We start from the raw sequence: 19268 nt of genomic DNA on the forward strand, positions 1-19268 counted from the left end.
ACAAGGAAACATAAGCATTATAGGGAGGCCATAAAAGTCTGATAACACAATCTACACTATGTACTGCAGGCTGGAAACTGCCATAATGCATGTATATAGGAAAGGGTCACAAATCTAGAATAATGGAAATAACTTCTATCTATCCATCTATCTATCGATGTATCTATTATCTGTCTATATATTTGTTTATCTGTATCTATCATCTATCTATCTATCTATCTATCTATCTATCTATCTAATCTATCTATTTCTATGTATATATTAGTTAAAAACAGCTTTTGCTAGTAAGAAATATCCACTTAAATCGCAGCTACACATATAATATAAGATAATAATATACACATAATATTTAAGCTAAGCCAAAGTAAAAAAAAAAAAAAAGATTAAAACACACACAAACATACCCACACACGAGCAGACGGTATATATCTCTATCTATCTATCTATCTATCTATCTATCTATCTATCTATCTATCTATCTATCCGCACACACACTTAGATATGCATATGTGTATATATTTAGTTATATACATGCACCCACACATATGAATACACATATATAGATATATAGGGGTATAGCTACTTGGATATTTTATTTAGTGTAGCATTTATTTATTTAATCGACTTTTTTTTTCCAAGCAAAACATTGTTCTAAGGTATTTATTGCCACTATTAAAAATCCCCTTCCAAATGGCAGTGGTGGAAGCAGCTCTTTAGAATAGATAAGCTACTTTTATGAAGGGGTAAGACGACTTGAGTTTTCGTTGCTAGTAGTCTGTCCTTGTAAAGCTGAGTGCGCTGTGGAGACATAAAAGCTGGTTTTGATTCAGGACGCTTCCTCTTGTTGTAACTTTTAACTACCTGTTATAAAATTTATTGGTGGTTTGTAAAACAAGAATAAAAGACAGTATTGCCTTCATCCGGTGCTAATACTGCTTCTCTCCTATTGTTGCCTTTGAGATTTGGGGGAGAAGAAATCAACAACTTCCATTTCTCAGGAAGTCAAAAAAGAAAAGAAAAAAGTAAACAACAACAATAAGAAGCCTGTAGGAAGAATCTGAAGGCCCTTTAATTTCTTATCAAATAATACCAATATATATATATATATATATATATATATATATATATATATATATATATATTTGGTCATTTATTATAATATACAAAATAAACATTTATTCTGTTAATATTCAATAAATCCTAACCCTACGAAATCAAACTAAATTTGGATATTTTCAATACATCAACCACATTTTTATTGATTTTTTAATCTCTGTTCATTTTTATTAATTACACCAAATATGTACACGTGACACAAATTCTCACCATTGTGTTAGACTATTTTAGGAATGATTTCATAAATTTTTATGAACAAATGGGTGCAACATTGCCTATAGGCGAGAGATTGAGTTTTTGGCTGCGATACTTGTGGCGTGGTTCGTCTGTTGGCTTTGGAAAAAATGTATAAAATCTGTAAGATATATGTCAGTGTGTATCTATTTATAACTATCTTTCTGTCTATCTACATACATAATTTGCATATATACAATCTGTCATTTGTTTTGATACAATAAGGAAACAATTGACCCTGGGTTTGTCGTAGACAAGTTTGTTGTGTCTGTGCGTCACTGCACCTATGTATCCTTGTATACCCTGGAGATAGAGAGGTGAATGGATAGAGACATGCTATAAAGGTAGATAGTTATGGAAAATGTAGGTAGAGAGGTAGATGGGGAGATAAATGCTATATACAGTAGATAATAATGGAAAATATAACAGATTGTACATGGATAAATAAATAATCGATATGTGTATAGATAGATTCAACAACAGTAAAGTTATGGAAAATATAACATGGATTGTACATGGATATAATATTGATATGTAGATAGATAGATACATGTATATATAGTTAAATTTAGATATAGATATATTTACTTCATATGTCAAGTGAGGCCATTTTTATTAGCTTTGTAGAATTTTATGTTGATGTTGCTATAAGTAGAACCCCTGTATATATATATATATATATATATATATATATATATATATATATATATATATAAATAACAAGAATAGAAACCAATTATTTTTTGAAAAAATCACATAAAAATACATAAGATTGAATTTGTCGCATCTATTACACTTAAGTAAGCGTGTGTAATTCCTTATTGTGTAATAACATACCAGTTATATATGTGAGTAGTATTAATAATGTATTAAAATAAAAATAGAGAGATAGATAAATGGATGGATAGATCGATAGAAAGATAGATGGATAAATGGATAGATAGATAGATAGATAGATAGATAGATAGATAGATAGATAGATAGATAGATAGATGTTGTGTTTGTGTTGATAATCCTGAGAACATTCCCTATTTCTATACCCAGATACATTGCTTTTCTATACCCAGATACCTTACTTTTCTGCTTTTCTGTGCACACATGTATTATATATTTGTCCACATGACGATCCAATAAGCACATTCGGTTCCTGCCCAGAATTCTGGGTTTTGGCACCAGCTTTCCTTCCCAGGCCCTTCCAAAAAACCCTTGGTCTCTCAACTGTAATAATAAAATAAAATCCCCCTTCCGTCTCCCATCCCCTGTCTATAATCTAAGCTGCAGCCTATAATCCACCCAGGATTAATTTACATGAACCCTAATAACTAAGAAGTTAAAGTGAAAAAAAAAAATCCTCTAATGAAATAATAGATAAATATGGCGTCAAGGAAAGACATTTGCACACGCCACAAAAATGCAGCACATTCTTGGTTGTTTGCAGAAAATTTACAGCTGGGCCATAAAAGTTTACGACTGAATCACAAGTTGGATTGGCCACAGGAAGTCATGTGGACTCTCCATGAACGTGAACTTTTTATTGTGGTTTCTTATACGCAGTGCTTCTCCTTATAACAGTCCTCCCAGTGCCAGGGACAGGGGATCAGCCTATCTCTATTTATTTTATATACATTATAGATTCTATAGACATCCACATCTTCCTTTTCTTCTCAGCCCTGGGACTGTTGCTGGCTTGGAGGCATTTTGGAAATAATGAATTTACTGCACCTCTTGGTCGCCTCCCCCTTTTCCACCCCTAGGGGCAAAAGCCACTACATTTCCTCTGGAGCAGCACAGAATAAGGAAGCGCTGGGTTGTATATAGCTTTTTATTATTAGTACTAGATAGATTATTTTCCCTCTGCTCAGGATCCTTCTCTTTTGTCCCCACCTTATTTTCTTTCATTATTTTTTTTTTCCTTGTAATGTTTTCTTGAAGCTCCACACACAGGCAGCATCTCTGGATCAGACACAGGGAGAGAGAGAGGGGAGAGAGAAGGGGAGAGGGAGAAGAGACTACATGGTAAGTGTTCTCTTATTGGCTACATTGTCTAACTAATGATCCATAGCAATGGGTGGTAAAGAAATGGCTATATGATGAGCTGTGGCAATGCTGTCTTAGGATTGGGGTCTGTTCTGATACTGTATATGTATCTATAGACTATACATATATATATATATATATATATATATATATATATATATATATATATAGGCTGACTTGGTGCTGTGATGTCACTTGCTGCTTTCCTATAGACATTGCTGCTGCTGTTATTGTTGTGACTGAGACCCTCTCTTGTTGCTGTCTAATATGTGACTGTGCTGTAAGAGGTCTCAGGGCCTGGGAGAAGGGGGGTGTGATGTAACAGCAACAAACCAAAAACAGAGAGATCTGCTAAGGGACTGAGGTGGGAAGCTTGGAAAAAAAAACACACATGTAAGATGATGTTAAATGAGAAATGCTAACTTTTTTTTTTTCTTGAAATTTCTGGGGGGATCTGGGCATGCGCAGAGGGCTCAGGTGCCAATTTGTTCTGGAATAGATGCCAAGTTCAGACTGGGTTCTGTGGCGGTTACTTGTTTCAGGTTTTGGTTGGATCACTAAAGGATATATTATTTATAGGATTATTATTGGACTGTTTGGTCGCTTGGTTGGGCCTTGGTAGAAGGAAAGGAGAATAAAAAATAAAGGAAAGAAATAAATTCTTTGTATTATGTCTAGATACTTTATGTATGTTTATATCACTTTGTTTGCTTAATAATTTGTTTATTTACTGACAATTCACTAGCCAATATTTAATGTGACGGAATGTTTATTATATAATTGGACTTCTGTAAGAATATGTACCTATATATTTCTATATACATTATGCCAAAAATGTTGCATTTGAGTCTATGATCTGAGTTTATGGGGAAAAAAAGAAAGAAATTAAATAAAATACAGTTAACGATACATAGATAGATAGATAGATAGATAGATAGATAGATAGATAGATAGATATAAATAGATAGATAGAGATAAATAGATAGAGATAAATAGATAGAGATAAATAGAGATAGACAGATAGATATAGAGATAGATAGATAGATAGATAGATAGATAGATAGAGATAGATAAATAAATAGAGTTAGATAGAAAGAGATAAATAGAAATAGATAGATAAATAAATAGAAATGGATAGATAGATAGATAGATAGATAGATAGATAGATAGATAGATAGGCATGGACACTACATATAATTTTTTGTTTTTCTAATGTAAAAAATGCAACTCTGTATCTTGTACATAAGATCTATTTCTGCGTGGTATGGCCTAGACAATAAGCCCTCCTTATAGCTCTGCAGAATAGCTATTGTACTCCCTATGGCAGGAAGGGATGTGGCATATACACCGTATATTCACACTAGGAAGGATATATCTGTCTGCTTTATCATCTATCCCCTGCTTCATCTATTATTATAATTCCAGGGCTATTTCTAGCTCCTCAGGCTGCAGTAATGTGAGGCCTTCTCCTCTCCAAACACCCCAAACATTATTTCAATGTATCGATTTCTCTGTGAGCTCAGCCAGGACCCATCCCTCATAACCCTGCAGCAGACAGAAACATTTTATATCAGGAGTGTAATGGTGATTTATACATTGTTCTCAGTTTTACAAATAAAACTCCATTGAAATAAATGACCTGCTTTACCACACAGCCAACAAGGAGAGTAAATGAGAGTAATAAAACAAGGCCCAAATATTGACTTCTCTCCATGGCTGTGCACTAGCAGAAACACACAGAGACACCTTCCTGCATCACAAGGTCTGCATTCACTCACTGCAAGAGCCCAGGAGGAAAAACAAAGACTGGGGAAAAAAATAGATCTCAGACACAGACATTCCAAAAAATATCAGGGCTTGGAATTTATAAAATACACTTATAAATATAATATTCAATATATAATATATTATATCTAGGGGGAAAAAAAAGAAAAGAAAACTAAAGAATTTAAAAGGTTGCATTTAGGTGTATTATATTATATTGTACATTTATTTAATACCAATTGTTTTATATCATTGCTAATTGTGATTATGTGTAAATATAACAGGTACAATAATTATATTTATTTTAATGTTGATCTGTGTAATAATTTATATTTGAAATGGATTTATGAAACTTTTTATTAATGGTGGTCTCTATCTATCTATCTATCTATCTATCTATCTATCTATCTATCTATCATCTACAGTATTTATTTGTCTTTCTATCTTTTTTCTCTTTATTCTATTAATTTATTTATCTACATAATATATATCTATCATCATATTTTGTCTATTTATTTATCTATATCATATATATCTAACATCATAATCGATTTTGTCTATTTTTTTTATCCATATTTATTTATTTATTTATTTATTTATTTATTTATCTGTCTGCACACATGGAATAAACAAGTGCACTTTTTGCCTGATTTTTTTTTATGGTGCTTCCTCTTTATTTTGTGTGTGATCTATCTATCTATCTATCTATCTATCTATCTATCTATCTATCTATCTATCTACAATACTATATATCTACTTATTTCTATCTATCTACTTCTATCTATCTACTTCTATCTATCTATCTATCTATCTATCTATCTATCTATCTATCTATCTATCTCATAGTTGTATCTCTCTATGGGTTAGACTATATCCTTCCCTGTATCTCTCCATGTGGAATGATTTACCTTGGTGTGCCATGTAATAAGCAGACGGGAATATTTAAGCTGTCCTCACACTGCTGGCGTTTTTATAGTTTGTGCATCCATTCCAGCAGGCGTCTTGGAAATGTTCTTACAGATAGAAAACACAATTTGGTGTTAAATATTCTTGGTGTCTATGAATATTTTATGCCCTCTCGATATATTTGTTCATTTTGCTCTTTGAGGCGGCAGTAAAACGCTCAACTACAAAAATAACAGGGTATTTATTGAAGTGAGTGGTAAGTTAATAAGAGAGTGAGAGCATTGCAGCGCCTGTTCACTCCTTGTATTTATTGGAGAGATTCTCGGGATTATTTCCTTGCTTAAATCCGCTTATTAAATTTACAGTCGTAGTTTAAATTGTATAAATACAGTAATAACCATAAAAAAGAACACAATGAAAAAGAATGAGTTCAATGGATGTGGGCTGTGCAAGATGTGACTGCAGGTCTGCTACTTTTATGAGACCATGATCATAATATGCACATTTTATTGAGGGGTCAAACTGCTTCTGGCCCCTGGGAAGATGTAATATATAGATATACTATACTATATATACTATATACTATAGAAAGCTGCACTAGCAGCCTATGACATGGAAGCAGTTGTGCCTATTATGTGGTTTGTGGTTTAGTCCTATGGGTTTGTTGTTTGTTTGTTTATATACTGCCCCCAAGTGACCAAATGCTGCTAAACCAGCACTGACTCTGCTCTGGTCAACTGAATGGCTCTCTGCTGGGTTTGTGGCTGGATTGTGCTGGTTACAATTAAATGTTGTGTATTTTTAGAAGAGCTTTTTGATGTACTATGATTTTTAATAGAAATTGCTGCATTTTAGGATGAATTTAACCTAAAATATGAATAGAAGCTGGTAGTATCCAGGGCTGAAAGTGAAGCTCTTTAGAAGAATATGTACATGTATAGAATATATTCAGATCTATAGAACGAGTAAATAATTCCAAGACACATGAAAGTATATGCAAATCATTTTTATTTAATCCACATGTAAAAGCTTCACACCCCATACAGGATCTTCCTGTAATGTGATACCAGACAGTCACCTCCAGACATATTAAAAGCAGAAAATAAAACCTCATAAGAGATTTAGGATCGTGTTATTTACATAATAACAATGTTTTATTGTGTTGTGCATCAAATAAAGAATCCATCGAACAAGTGTATGGGTACAGTAGCCAAAAACTTTACTTACATTACATAAAAGCAACATAGACGTACAGTATACAATATGTGCCACGTGTCTGCTTCTTTCTATCTATCTATCTATCTATCTATCTATCTATCTATCTATCTTCTATCTATCATCTATCTATCTATCTATCTATCTATCAATCTTTATCTACAGTATCTATTTATATACTATCTATCTATCTATCTATCTATCTATCTATTTATTAATCTTTATCTACAGTATCTATCTATATATTATCTATCTATCTATCTATCTATCTATCTATCTATCTATCTATCTATCTAGCTGTCTATCTATCTATCATCAGGATATATCCTTTTAAGCAATCTGATTTTCCATAGGGCTGCAGGTTATTTTACAGTTATACATAAAGAAAGTTCTCACGATTGACAAAGTAAAAGTTTTTAATATGTTTTCTTGTGCCTTTTCCATGAAAAAAAAAAATCAATTTCATCCATTGGTTTAATAAATTCAGCAGATCCTCAATCTTCAGTTGAAGCAACAATTACCTGTGTTAAATAGAAAAAAAAATAACAACAAAATGTGAATATTTTCAGAACTGAACTTTTTAAAATCATAATGTGGGGTCTATAAATGTGATAAAAATCAGTTTATTTTATAACATGTATATTAATAATAACAATGTATAACGTTTGATACATTTACATAACTCTACTGCTTGTTATCTATATTGTACTGAGGCGTATTCCTGTATATTTATCATGTTATGTAGTATACTGTATGTCCCTAGTCCTATCTATATGTATACATATATATATATATATATATATATATATATATATATATATATATATATTATATGTACATACATACATACATACATACATACATATCTATATATATCTTGAACCTGTATATCTGGTGATTGAGTGGTAGATTAGACTTTTCGTTTGAGCCTGTTTATTGCAGCATTTGGAAAGTTTCTGGGAAACACATGGCAGATTCCTATGTTGTCTGTTGGATCCTTTATTCCTAGACTGCATTGTATTAGGGGAACTTCCTAATCGTTACAATTGTCTCCAAGTTCCCCTGGCTTAATACACAGGGTGTTATAAAATGACATTGCACGTTAAGTAAAATGAGGCTGATTTATTCTTTAACCCCTTCCTCTCGCCTTTAATTAGACAATAGTCTATTACATTTTCCTGAGACTATTTTTCACCATTGGAGCCCAAAGACACTTAAGAAAATTACATTAGAAAGCAAGCGGCTGATTAAAGCCATGCATCATATTCCATGCACATGTATTCCCTTCCTAGATCCCATGTATTTCAGCAAACACCCTGGACATTAGCAGGCAGTTTAGTTACCCCCTAGTTGTATTATCATATTAATAAGCAGGTAGAGATCCGGCCAAGTCTGTAGCGTTAACTAGCTCATAAATAAGTAAAGGCAATGAAGGCAGATAGGCTGTAAATTACTAATAGAAATTAAAAAGGTGAAAACAAAGGTGCTTAGTGTTTATATCCCAAGTATGTGATATCCAGTAATACAAGTCAGCATTAATTACAGGAACATAGCAAGTCTATACAGGAGCCATCTATTATTTATAGGCTATAGATAGCTTACTGCACAGTATATACATTCACTTTATGTATACGTGTGTATGTATGATTACATAGACAGATATGGTTATATAGGTAAAACAGATAAATAGATAAATAATATTAATAATAATAGTAGATAATAAGTAATAAACAATAATAGATAATAGATCAAATAGGTAGGCAGACCTGGATCTAGATAGAGAAATAGATAGGTAATACATAGTTACAATAGATATAGATAAGGACTCGCACATATACAGTAGTACATACACACCGCTATACTCTCCATCCAGTAGACTGCCATTATAAACATGTGTTTATTACAATGCAGATATACTGAGAAGTGAGGATAATATAGGATAATATAGATATTTACACCATCTATAGGTTACAAATAATCACATGCAGTCGTTAGCTCATTAAATATGTGACCAAATACATGGAGGTGAGAGTGCTGAAACCTTCAAGGAACTTGGGTCCCCGAAGCTATAGGTCCCCCTTAAAGTCCTTGCCGCTGTTTCCTTTCTTTAATTGGAAAGGATATAGAAAACACGTGTGTAGAGGCAATTATATTATATTACATGTTATTTTCCATCAGTTAATCATTCCACTAATTAGAGAAGCTCAGGTACAAACACATTCATTAGTCAGTATTATACTGGAGTGAGGGGAATAAGGGAGGCCCCCTAAAGCTTTTTTATATATAAAAATATATAGATAGATAGATTAATAGAAATATCTATATATTTATCTATCTATATATAGATAAATACATATATATATATATATATATATATATATATATATATATATATATATATGTGAAGAGCATAGGTGAATATATAAATATATACAGTGTGTATATATCTTAAATATGTATATATTAAAGTAATCATAAAGCAATCTTACCTGCACATCCAGAGTGTGTACTATATATTTGTAGTCAGTGTTTGTATAAGAATAACCTTTAGGGGAACATTAGGAAATAAAGCCACAAGCCAGAAGTACAGAACACTGGGACTGCTCCATAAACATCTGTTCCTTTATAATCTGCTGACTGTACATAATAAATGTATAGAACATATTATATACCTTAAAGGCAATTACACACCAACATGCAGAACCGGATTGGAAGGTATGCTTAAGTTTATAGCAAGGAAAAAAATAGATAAGTGGTTGTGCACAGTAGCCAAGGCACAGGAGGAGGAGAGGCTGAAAGTTTCAGCTTATTGAGGGGCTTAAAACTTTTTTCTCCCAATTTGCTGTGATGAAATAATGAAAATCACGGTTTCCCTTTGTTGCTGGAAGTTCCATGTGCTAGTAGCCAGTTTTCTACTCCCCATAAATCGAGCAGAGCTTTAAGCCTTGCCCTTTGCTTATAGATGTAATAAAACACTTAACTTTCTCTTGTGAGAGAAGGAAGCACCATTATTATAGCCCAGAGCTGCCTCATTCCAAGCACCAAGTCCTTTTCCCTACCTAAAATAATCCCTGCACTTTCCTGCAAGTTTAACATTCACAAGACAGAACAAAAAGGGGCTTCTATTCTGTATGGGAAGAGAAATACCTTTATAAATATCATAACAGGGGTGAAGGCAGACCGAGAGTCTGGTGGGAGTCTGGTGTTACAGCAAAACCCCAATCCTACTGTACAATAAATATAAGATAAGCTGATAAGTGTACAGAGGAATAAGACACAAGATATGGAACGATTTTATAGCTCCAGCTTATAGATACATATCAGCAAACAATAACCTCAATGTAACACAAGTGCACAACTGACAATAGCAACAAAATAACAATAATAACAACAATAATAATAATCTATATCTGAAAACAAACAAACAATTATATATATATATTACATCTACCTATCTATCTATCTATCTATCTATCTATCTATCTATCTATCTATCGATAGATCTATCAATATATCTATCTATACATGTATATGTGTATGGAATGCGCCTAGAACACAAAGCTCTCACTCCCTCTTCATATATATATATATATATATATATATATATATATATATATATATATATCACACAGATACATATATATATACTATATATATATATATATATATACAACTTGATGCCTGGATCCCAGCTGCCTCCTGATTTTCTAACATAATAGTACCCTAGAGAAGCCCTATATTAAAGTATAGACTATAGACCCCTGCCACACCTTATGTATATGTATATGTTCTAGTTCCATATTGCTATTAGTAGAAGCAGATCCATTACAAACCTTATTTGTTGTATATGGGATTGTATAGATCCCACAGTCTGCTGGTATCATCTCAGTCTCAAATGGTCCCTTTATTTGGCTAAAACTTTATTTTGTGTAGTTGCTGCACTCGGGGGACTGCTGGTGTTATACTAGGGCAATAAACGACCCCTGGATACGTCTGTTCCCATCTTTATGGCTTTACAGCCACCATTTCGCTTTGTTGGTCACAGGAAAAAGATCGTAAAATCCTTCAGCATCCGGGTTTCTCTTCAACCCTGAAAAAATATTGCTTTTTTTTTTTTTGTAACTTTCACAAATAGTGGCCATTAAGAATAGCTGCTAAGTCAGGGCAGGGTTGTAGCAACTGCACCGCAAAGTCATTGTCCATGCACAGCAGCCCCAGGATTAGGAATATTATTATTATTGTTATTATTATTATTAATACTTGGTAGATTTCCTCCATCTGGATAATGAGATCTTGTCGATTTAATAAACAAGGTGACTTTAGATGTAGAGAACAATCCAGACATTACAGCACTGACCTCTTCTGTGGATTGTCATCCCTGTCTTCTCATTAGACCCTTCCCATTTACTAAAACCCGCAGATCACAAATTAAAACTATTGTAATTATAAATCAGCCAAGCAAAGAATGAAATAGGGATCAAACACAACATATGTGGTGGTGGTGGAGGGTGGGATAGGGGGAGATTGTGACAATGGGCGCAGTGTCAATAAAAACAATCCTAAAAATTGGCGATATATATCCTGAATTATTCTAATATCTGTAACCCTGAAGGGCTCAGTCCTGGTTATACAATGCTGGGTATGAAATAAAAAAAATAATAAAAAAAATAATATAAAAAAATAATATATATATATATATATATATATATATATATATATATATATATACACAATGCATACAAAATATATTATATATAATATATAATGCATATAGGTAGAGAGACATAAATGTCTATCGCTATATATATATATATATATATATATATATATATATACACACACACATACTGTAACATAGATATATACTCCCACACACACACACACACACACACACACACACACACACACACACACATATATATATATATATATATATATATATATATATATATACACACACACACATACTCTCACACCTATACAGACTTTCATACCAATCTATACGTGTATATACACTATATACACTCTCACACCACACACACACAGTATACACATACACACATATATCCTAACATGAGCAGTTTCCTATATATCCAACACAGATATAACAACATATTTGCATCGTGTACATGTAGCCTGCTCTGATTTCATTTGTGCCTGTAATAAGATGCATGAACATGAGAATGTGCCTGTATATTGTAATGTTTCCCCCATAGGACGAGCCTGTTTCATATCTGCTAAGTTCCAATGCTTGTGCATACATTAGATTCTATTAAGAACAAAGTGAATTTCTATGGGGATAAAATGCAAATCAGACACAAGCTCCTGAGAATTTCCTGCAAGTCCCCAGTGCTCGGCTCGGCTTTTTTTCTCCTTATTTTATTTTATTTTTCCTCCTCCCAATAACTAATTTGATCTTTGTAATTCCAAGACTTTACTTTGAATGTATATACTTCCAACTGGGGAATCAACACAAGCAAAACCAATTTTTTCCTCTCTTGACATGTCGCCTCCTATTGGCTGCAGGCAGGTCAGCTGACTTTGTCATTTTGTCTGTCCTGGAGTGGAGCCGTCCCTATAACAATCTAGTTCAGACTACAAACTGGAGACAGAAATAAATATTAAAGAAATCTTACAGGCAGGTAAAGGAGAAGATATGAATTCCTATTTCACCAACCCCTCTTTATCCTGCCATTTAGCCAGTGGCCAAGAAGTCCTCCCCAATGTGGCCCTTAATTCCACTGCCTATGACCCTGTTAGGCATTTCTCCACTTATGGAGCAGCCGTTGCTCAAAATAGGATCTACTCTTCTCCATTTTACACCCCGCAAGATAATGTTGTTTTCAGCTCCAGCCGAGGCCCCTATGAGTATGGATCTAATGCATTTTACCAGGACAAGGACATGCTCACTAGCTGCAGGCAGAACTCTATGGGACACAATACACAGACTTCCATTGCACAGGATTTTAACAGTGACCAAAACAGATCCAGTGTCCAGGAACAGAAAACCAGTATCCAGATCTACCCATGGATGCAGCGCATGAACTCCCACAGTGGTAAGTTTTACAGCTTGCACATAGAAATGACATAAACTCAACCATCTTTACGATCATCTCCCCAGCAGAACAGGCTCAGCTCCTTTTTTATGGCCTCATAAAAGCCATAAACTAGTTCCTTTCACAGTTGCCGTTATAGGCCTTTTATTTGTTAAGTTGTTGCGAGCAAATATGGCTTGTTATGTGCTTTCTAATTAAAAGACGCTGCAAAGATCTGCCATAAAGTTCAACGAGGTTTGCTGGGCTTGTGGAGGGGCAAGAGTTAAACACAAATACCTCTCCTTATATTAGGTGATAGATGGAAACTCTTTTTTTTTGCACTTTTTTTGCACACTTTTTTTTTAATACCCTGTAAAGGCTGTTAATACAGCATGGGGAAAAATATATATAAATATATATATATATATATATATATATATATATATATATAAATATATATATATATATATACACACAATAAATTATATTATTAATATATTTGCTCATTTTTCAGATACATTAACATATCATAATCATATATGTAAATATTTCATAGAGTTACAGTATTGGGAACTTTGAGATATATATATATATAAATTGCGTATCTGTTGGGGGTTAAAGTACTAGTACAGGATATTTTAATTAACATATATACATACATAATTTATATATAATGAGTAATTGATTGGATATTGAGAGCTGATATATATATATATATATATATATATATATATATATATATATATATAGTGCATGCATATATTATATATGTATCTCTCTAGCTTCCATACTGTATGTATAGAGCAGGGTGCAGGGTGGGCTAGCACTACAGATCAGGGGGCTGCAGGTATTTTCCATGCCATGATGGGGTTCTCACTAATGATTCTCAGTATATCTTGTGTGTGATTCTCTAGGGGTGGGCTATGGCACGGACAGAAGGCGAGGTCGCCAGATCTACTCCCGTTATCAGACCCTGGAGCTGGAGAAAGAATTCCACTTTAATCGCTATCTGACCAGGCGCAGGAGGATTGAGATCGCTAATGCACTTTGCTTAACAGAGCGTCAGATCAAAATATGGTTCCAAAACAGGAGGATGAAGTGGAAAAAGGAGAGTAACCTGACTTCTACCCTGACTGGGGGCAACGGGGCATCTGCTGACAGCCTGGCCGGGGGCAAGGAGGAGAAGCGAGAGGACACAGAAGAGCAACCCAAAGAGTGAATGGGGGGCTCCCATCAGCTTCCCCCCACTCACCCCTCCACCCCCCACCCAGCTGGCAGAATTCATATGGATGGGCTGCATTATGGAAACAAATATATAAATATATGAAATATATATCTACACATCTCTTTCTAGAGCCAAAAGTGGACTAGCAATCCAATGAAGGAGAAGGACAACCTGCAGTGTGCTAGCTCTGGCCACTTTTTGTTATCCACCATTATGGCTTTGAGTCTCTGTGTTATGTTGTTTCTCCAACTTTGACTTAACAAGACAGTATTCCCAAAAAATAAAAGTCATAAATGTCCTTGTACAAGAACCATTGCCTGCAAACACAAGGGAGAACAAGACTTTGCCTGTGTGTGTTGTGTGTTGTGTGATGGGATAATGGACCCAGCACAGATGAAATGTGAAGAACTCTCCCCAGAAAGTGTCCTCTTGCCCCCTCTGTGCCCCATAGCCTGACTGTATTATTTGGATGATCCTCCATATTCCATACTGTGACAGTTCCCGTGTGAACCTTATTTCTCATTGTGCCCGTGGTGTCAGTATTTATATTTATGTCAGCACTGCAATGTTCAGTAGTAGCTCGTAAAATGAAGTTTCATAGCTGTAGAATAATGGTTACCTTCTGTGTCTCACTGACTATGTATAAAGATCACGTCCTATGGACAAACTGTTGAGTATTTAATAAAATTGATATTATTTTTATGTGGTTCTCTGTATTTTATTTCCTGCTATTATTTCCTATTTTATACTCGTGTGTGTGCCTAGGCAGTCTCCATTGTGTAAAGTCATTCACACCGGTCACAAACCCCCTGTATCCTCTATCACTGCCATTCAGGAGACATAACACAATAAAGCTATATTATTCTTCATTCAAGATAACTTCCTAAACACGTGTACTGTCTGGCTGCCTGCAAGCAACTCACTCCATAATGTGCCATAGAAATACCAGGGACTCTATGGTCAGATCTCATGTAATCCAAAGAATAGGCAAAAGCAAATCACTGGCATTCTCATAAAAATCAGCAAATAATAGTCACATATAAAGAATAGGTAAAAGCAAAATCACTAGCATTCTCATAAAAAAACCAGCAAATAATAGTCACATATAAAGAATAGGTAGAAGCAAAATCACTGGCATTCTCATAAAAAAAAACAGAAAATAATTGTCACAAATAGACACAAAAAAAGAAGAAATAACAGTCACAAAGTATGCAAAAAAAGACCAAATCCCATAACAATAGCATAAAATGCAATAAAATCTAAGACAATGCAGCATGCAACTTGGAAAACAATATACTATTTGCAATATACAAGTGGCATATAGGATTAAAACCCTTTACTAGTTTGCATATAAAATAATTAGAGGTCAGAATTACCATTAAAGCAACTTGAAAGAGCGGAGAAAAATCTACAAAAATAGCACAATATAATATAACTATATAGATATTACAGATATTATTCCATCCAGAGGAATGAACCTTTAATCTAAGCATTTGGAAACAATGCAGAAATAAAGTAACTATATGTATATATACATACATATGGATAAGGGAATATATACATCGGTACAAGAAAGCTTGGGAGCTGAGGAGAAGTCATTTCTTGTGCTATAATGTATTTAGGCTCTGCAGCCATTAAGTGTAATCCAATAATGTGAGCGCTGAACTTTTCACCTTAAAAAAAATTATATATATATATATATTTATATATATATATATATATATATATATATATATATATATATACAATAGATGAGCCTATAATTATCTCCCCATCTCTACTGCAAGACACAAGCCTATCTATATAACTTGTGGTATTTGCATTTGTGATCTTCCATGCACAACATAAAAGCAGACCCAGAACTTTCCCCCCAGTGATCACAAGCTCCAGCATTTATTGCACACGATGTATATTTGGGAGATTCTTCCCCAGATAAGGGATCTGCATTACAACGTGCAGACCAGAAACCAGACTGAACAAAGCCATGCACATGGCTGACATGTATTTATCTGATGGGGGTTATATCTGTAAATACATATCAGAGGGAATATTCCATTTCATCTATAGCCCCCCTCCCTATTTAATAAAATGTAAGGGCTCCTTTAAGGGCATGTTGCTGAACTCCTAGTCGTTCCCATTTAATAAAGCAGAGCTGAAAATGCCATAATAGGTGCAATGAATTAATATGTTAATTGGCTAATTAAAGACATCTATTTTATTTATATAAGCCACGTTTCCTTTAATGGCTGGGATGAGAAAAGAAGAGTCAAATGCCACGTTTTGCAATGGGGAAAATCTGCAGCCATTCAATTCCTTGTTCAATTGGTGGTCAACCACTAGTGGAATGAATAAATGTTATAGTTATAAAAATCCAAGTTGTGCGAGTCAGCCATTGACCTATCGCACCAATGGCGGTGCAGCCATGTTTAGTAGCAGGTGCTGTACCACCCTACTGGCACCAGGTGACGCTGTGGCCTCATTGTCTTCTTTTCCTTCTTGGGGCCTTGAGTTTGTTCTGCCAACATATCAGATACGTTTCACAGGCTTCCATCAATAACCTCCTGGGGTCATCAAGCCAAATTTATGACTGGCCAACAGAGTCACGTGATTCTATTTAAACATCCCATATTTGGGCAGAGCACATAGAATAAAGAAAGAGGATTCCCCAGCTATAAATTCTGCACTTTAGAGAACAAAACCCCTGAACTTCAAAGGGCCACAAATCAAGGCTAATCAAAGGGTGCAAAAAATAATAATACTAATAATAATCATCATCAGCTGCAGCAGCTATGAGCTCATACGTAGCCAATTCATTCTATAAGCAAAGTCAAAATGTTCCTGCCTATTCCATGCAAAGTTATGGGAATTATGGATCTGTATCCGAGGTCCCTTCATCCAGGTATTGCTACAGTGGGTTGGATCTGAGCATTACATTCCCATCTCCTGGTTCTTCAAACTCTCTAAACGGTCTGGACATGCCTGCAAACCCCAGCACTAACTCTGACCGGCCTTCCTGTACTGTCATGGGCTCTGCTGGGCACAGTCTGGGCAGAGGAGAACAGGGAGCCTTGAGCCCTGGGATTTACAACCAAAAAGCCGGGAGCACCTCGCTGGAGGACAGATCTAAAGGGATTGAGAACATCAAAGCAGAGCCGGTCCAAAGCACCCCACAAGGACAGCAACAACCCCAGCAGGGGCAACCACAGCAGCAGCAACCACCCCAAATATACCCCTGGATGACCAAACTGCATATGAGCCATGGTAAACTTTCACTTCTCGCTTTTGTTTCATAGGGTTTTGCATTGGTTTTTATAGGCCATGCGGGGCAAATAATAAAAAAAACCTGAGGTCGTAAATTTTACGACTTAGGCATCAATTGCTCGTAAAACTGTCCACTAAAAGGCTTACAGGCTATAGACGTTCAAATTTATGACAGCATAATTGGATCATAGGAACAAAACGTGGAGAAAAGACAATAATTTCATTTTTAGGGGGCAGAGGAAAAAAAAGATTTTTCTTGCAAAAATAACTTTTCATATACATGTATTTATTGGAGCAAAAAATAGCCTTAAGGTGTGGGATTTTATGCATTGGGCTTGGGATGGATTTTATTGCATGTTTTGCTTTTGCATGAAGTGTGTCAATTTTTTGCATGGTGTGTACAGGGCTTTAGGGTAGAGGGTTACTATTATAATTTTTTTTTCAATTTATTAAGGGTCCCCATTTTTTTTTAATATTCCTTTTCCCCTTAGAAACTGATGGCAAACGTTCCCGGACCAGCTACACTCGCTACCAAACCCTGGAACTTGAGAAAGAATTCCATTTTAACAGATACCTGACACGTCGCAGGCGCATAGAAATCGCCAACAATCTCTGTCTAAACGAGAGACAGATCAAGATCTGGTTCCAAAACCGAAGGATGAAGTGGAAGAAGGATTCTAAAGTCAAAAGCAAAGACTCCCTTTAAAGAAGGAACCTTGAAGGAGCTTAGCTATTTAATCTTACTTTGACTACATCTACTTTCAGAAACTTTTAATTTTTCCCTTTTTGTATGAGGGGAGGTGGAAGAGATCATGGGAAGGTAAAGAAAAAATCTTGATGACTGCACCTAAGATCTCCCTAAGACACCCCACTCATGTATAGATAGTGTATAGATCTGTATTTTGTCCATTAAGTGTATTATTTTGACCAATTTGAGTCTCAAGGTGGAGTGAGAATTCTCTAGGCAGCTCCTTGCTTCAGTATTGTATTAGACTTGCAATCTGTCCAGGGTCAAGGAAAGTTCTTTCGAAAAAAAAATGCTAATTGGGCTGGTGGGCTGAAAGGGCAGGGAAAGTGTGGCTGTATTATATTGTGCTTATTATAATAGGGGGGTCGCTGACCACTTAGATAGGGGAAATATAAAGGGAAAGGAAACACAAGGAGAAAGTTTCAAGCTGAAACTTTCCTATTTGTTCTATAGAGTATTGTAGATACACACTAGAATGTGTGGACATCCATGCACTTGTATAGTCTCCATAATGTCACCATTATACCAAGTGAACTTGTTCTTTTTTGTCCCCTGTCTTCTTTTCTATTGGGTCAGAACCGTCCATATCTTCTCCCATTCCCGTCCACTATGGTATAATGTGTTATACTGTGTTTCTGTGCAGGATCCATAACCATGGAGGGGCATGATGGAGGGGACCATTGGACTTGTTTTTTTCCAGTGTAATTTATTGTATTTTTGTTGTTGT

General features: G+C 34.8%; 3 protein-coding genes across 5 annotated transcripts in view; all 3 read left to right on the top strand.

Annotated features, from left to right (window-relative positions):
• The first annotated feature begins 2941 nt into the window (after nt 1-2941).
• The window catches only part of HOXC4 (homeobox C4), a 71053-nt gene continuing 54726 nt past the window's right edge, over nt 2942-19268 (top strand). For 2 of the 3 annotated variants that reach the window (XR_012715108.1, XR_012715109.1), the window contains exon 1: nt 2942-3366. The gene's annotated coding sequence lies outside the window, so the exon portion shown is untranslated. Of the gene's footprint in view, nt 3367-18284; nt 18372-19268 lie in introns of those variants that run through there. The other variant, XR_012715111.1, reaches the window with a different exon arrangement.
• On the top strand, nt 12929-15151 carry HOXC6 (homeobox C6). Its single transcript, XM_075265854.1, has 2 exons — nt 12929-13328; nt 14222-15151. Exons 1-2 carry the CDS (start codon nt 12929-12931, stop codon nt 14524-14526), a joined length of 705 nt encoding a protein of 234 aa, XP_075121955.1. The 3' UTR covers nt 14527-15151.
• Nucleotides 17322-19268, top strand: part of HOXC5 (homeobox C5) — a 53556-nt gene continuing 51609 nt past the window's right edge. The window contains exons 1-2 of the mRNA XM_075265855.1: nt 17322-17793; nt 18285-18613. Of these exons, the coding sequence (XP_075121956.1) occupies nt 17322-17793; nt 18285-18499 (687 nt within the window). The 3' untranslated portion in view covers nt 18500-18613. The remainder of the gene's footprint in view (nt 17794-18284; nt 18614-19268) is intronic.

Source organism: Leptodactylus fuscus, chromosome 2, assembly GCF_031893055.1.
Source record: "Leptodactylus fuscus isolate aLepFus1 chromosome 2, aLepFus1.hap2, whole genome shotgun sequence".
In the NCBI taxonomy this organism is placed as follows: Eukaryota; Metazoa; Chordata; class Amphibia; order Anura; family Leptodactylidae; genus Leptodactylus; species Leptodactylus fuscus.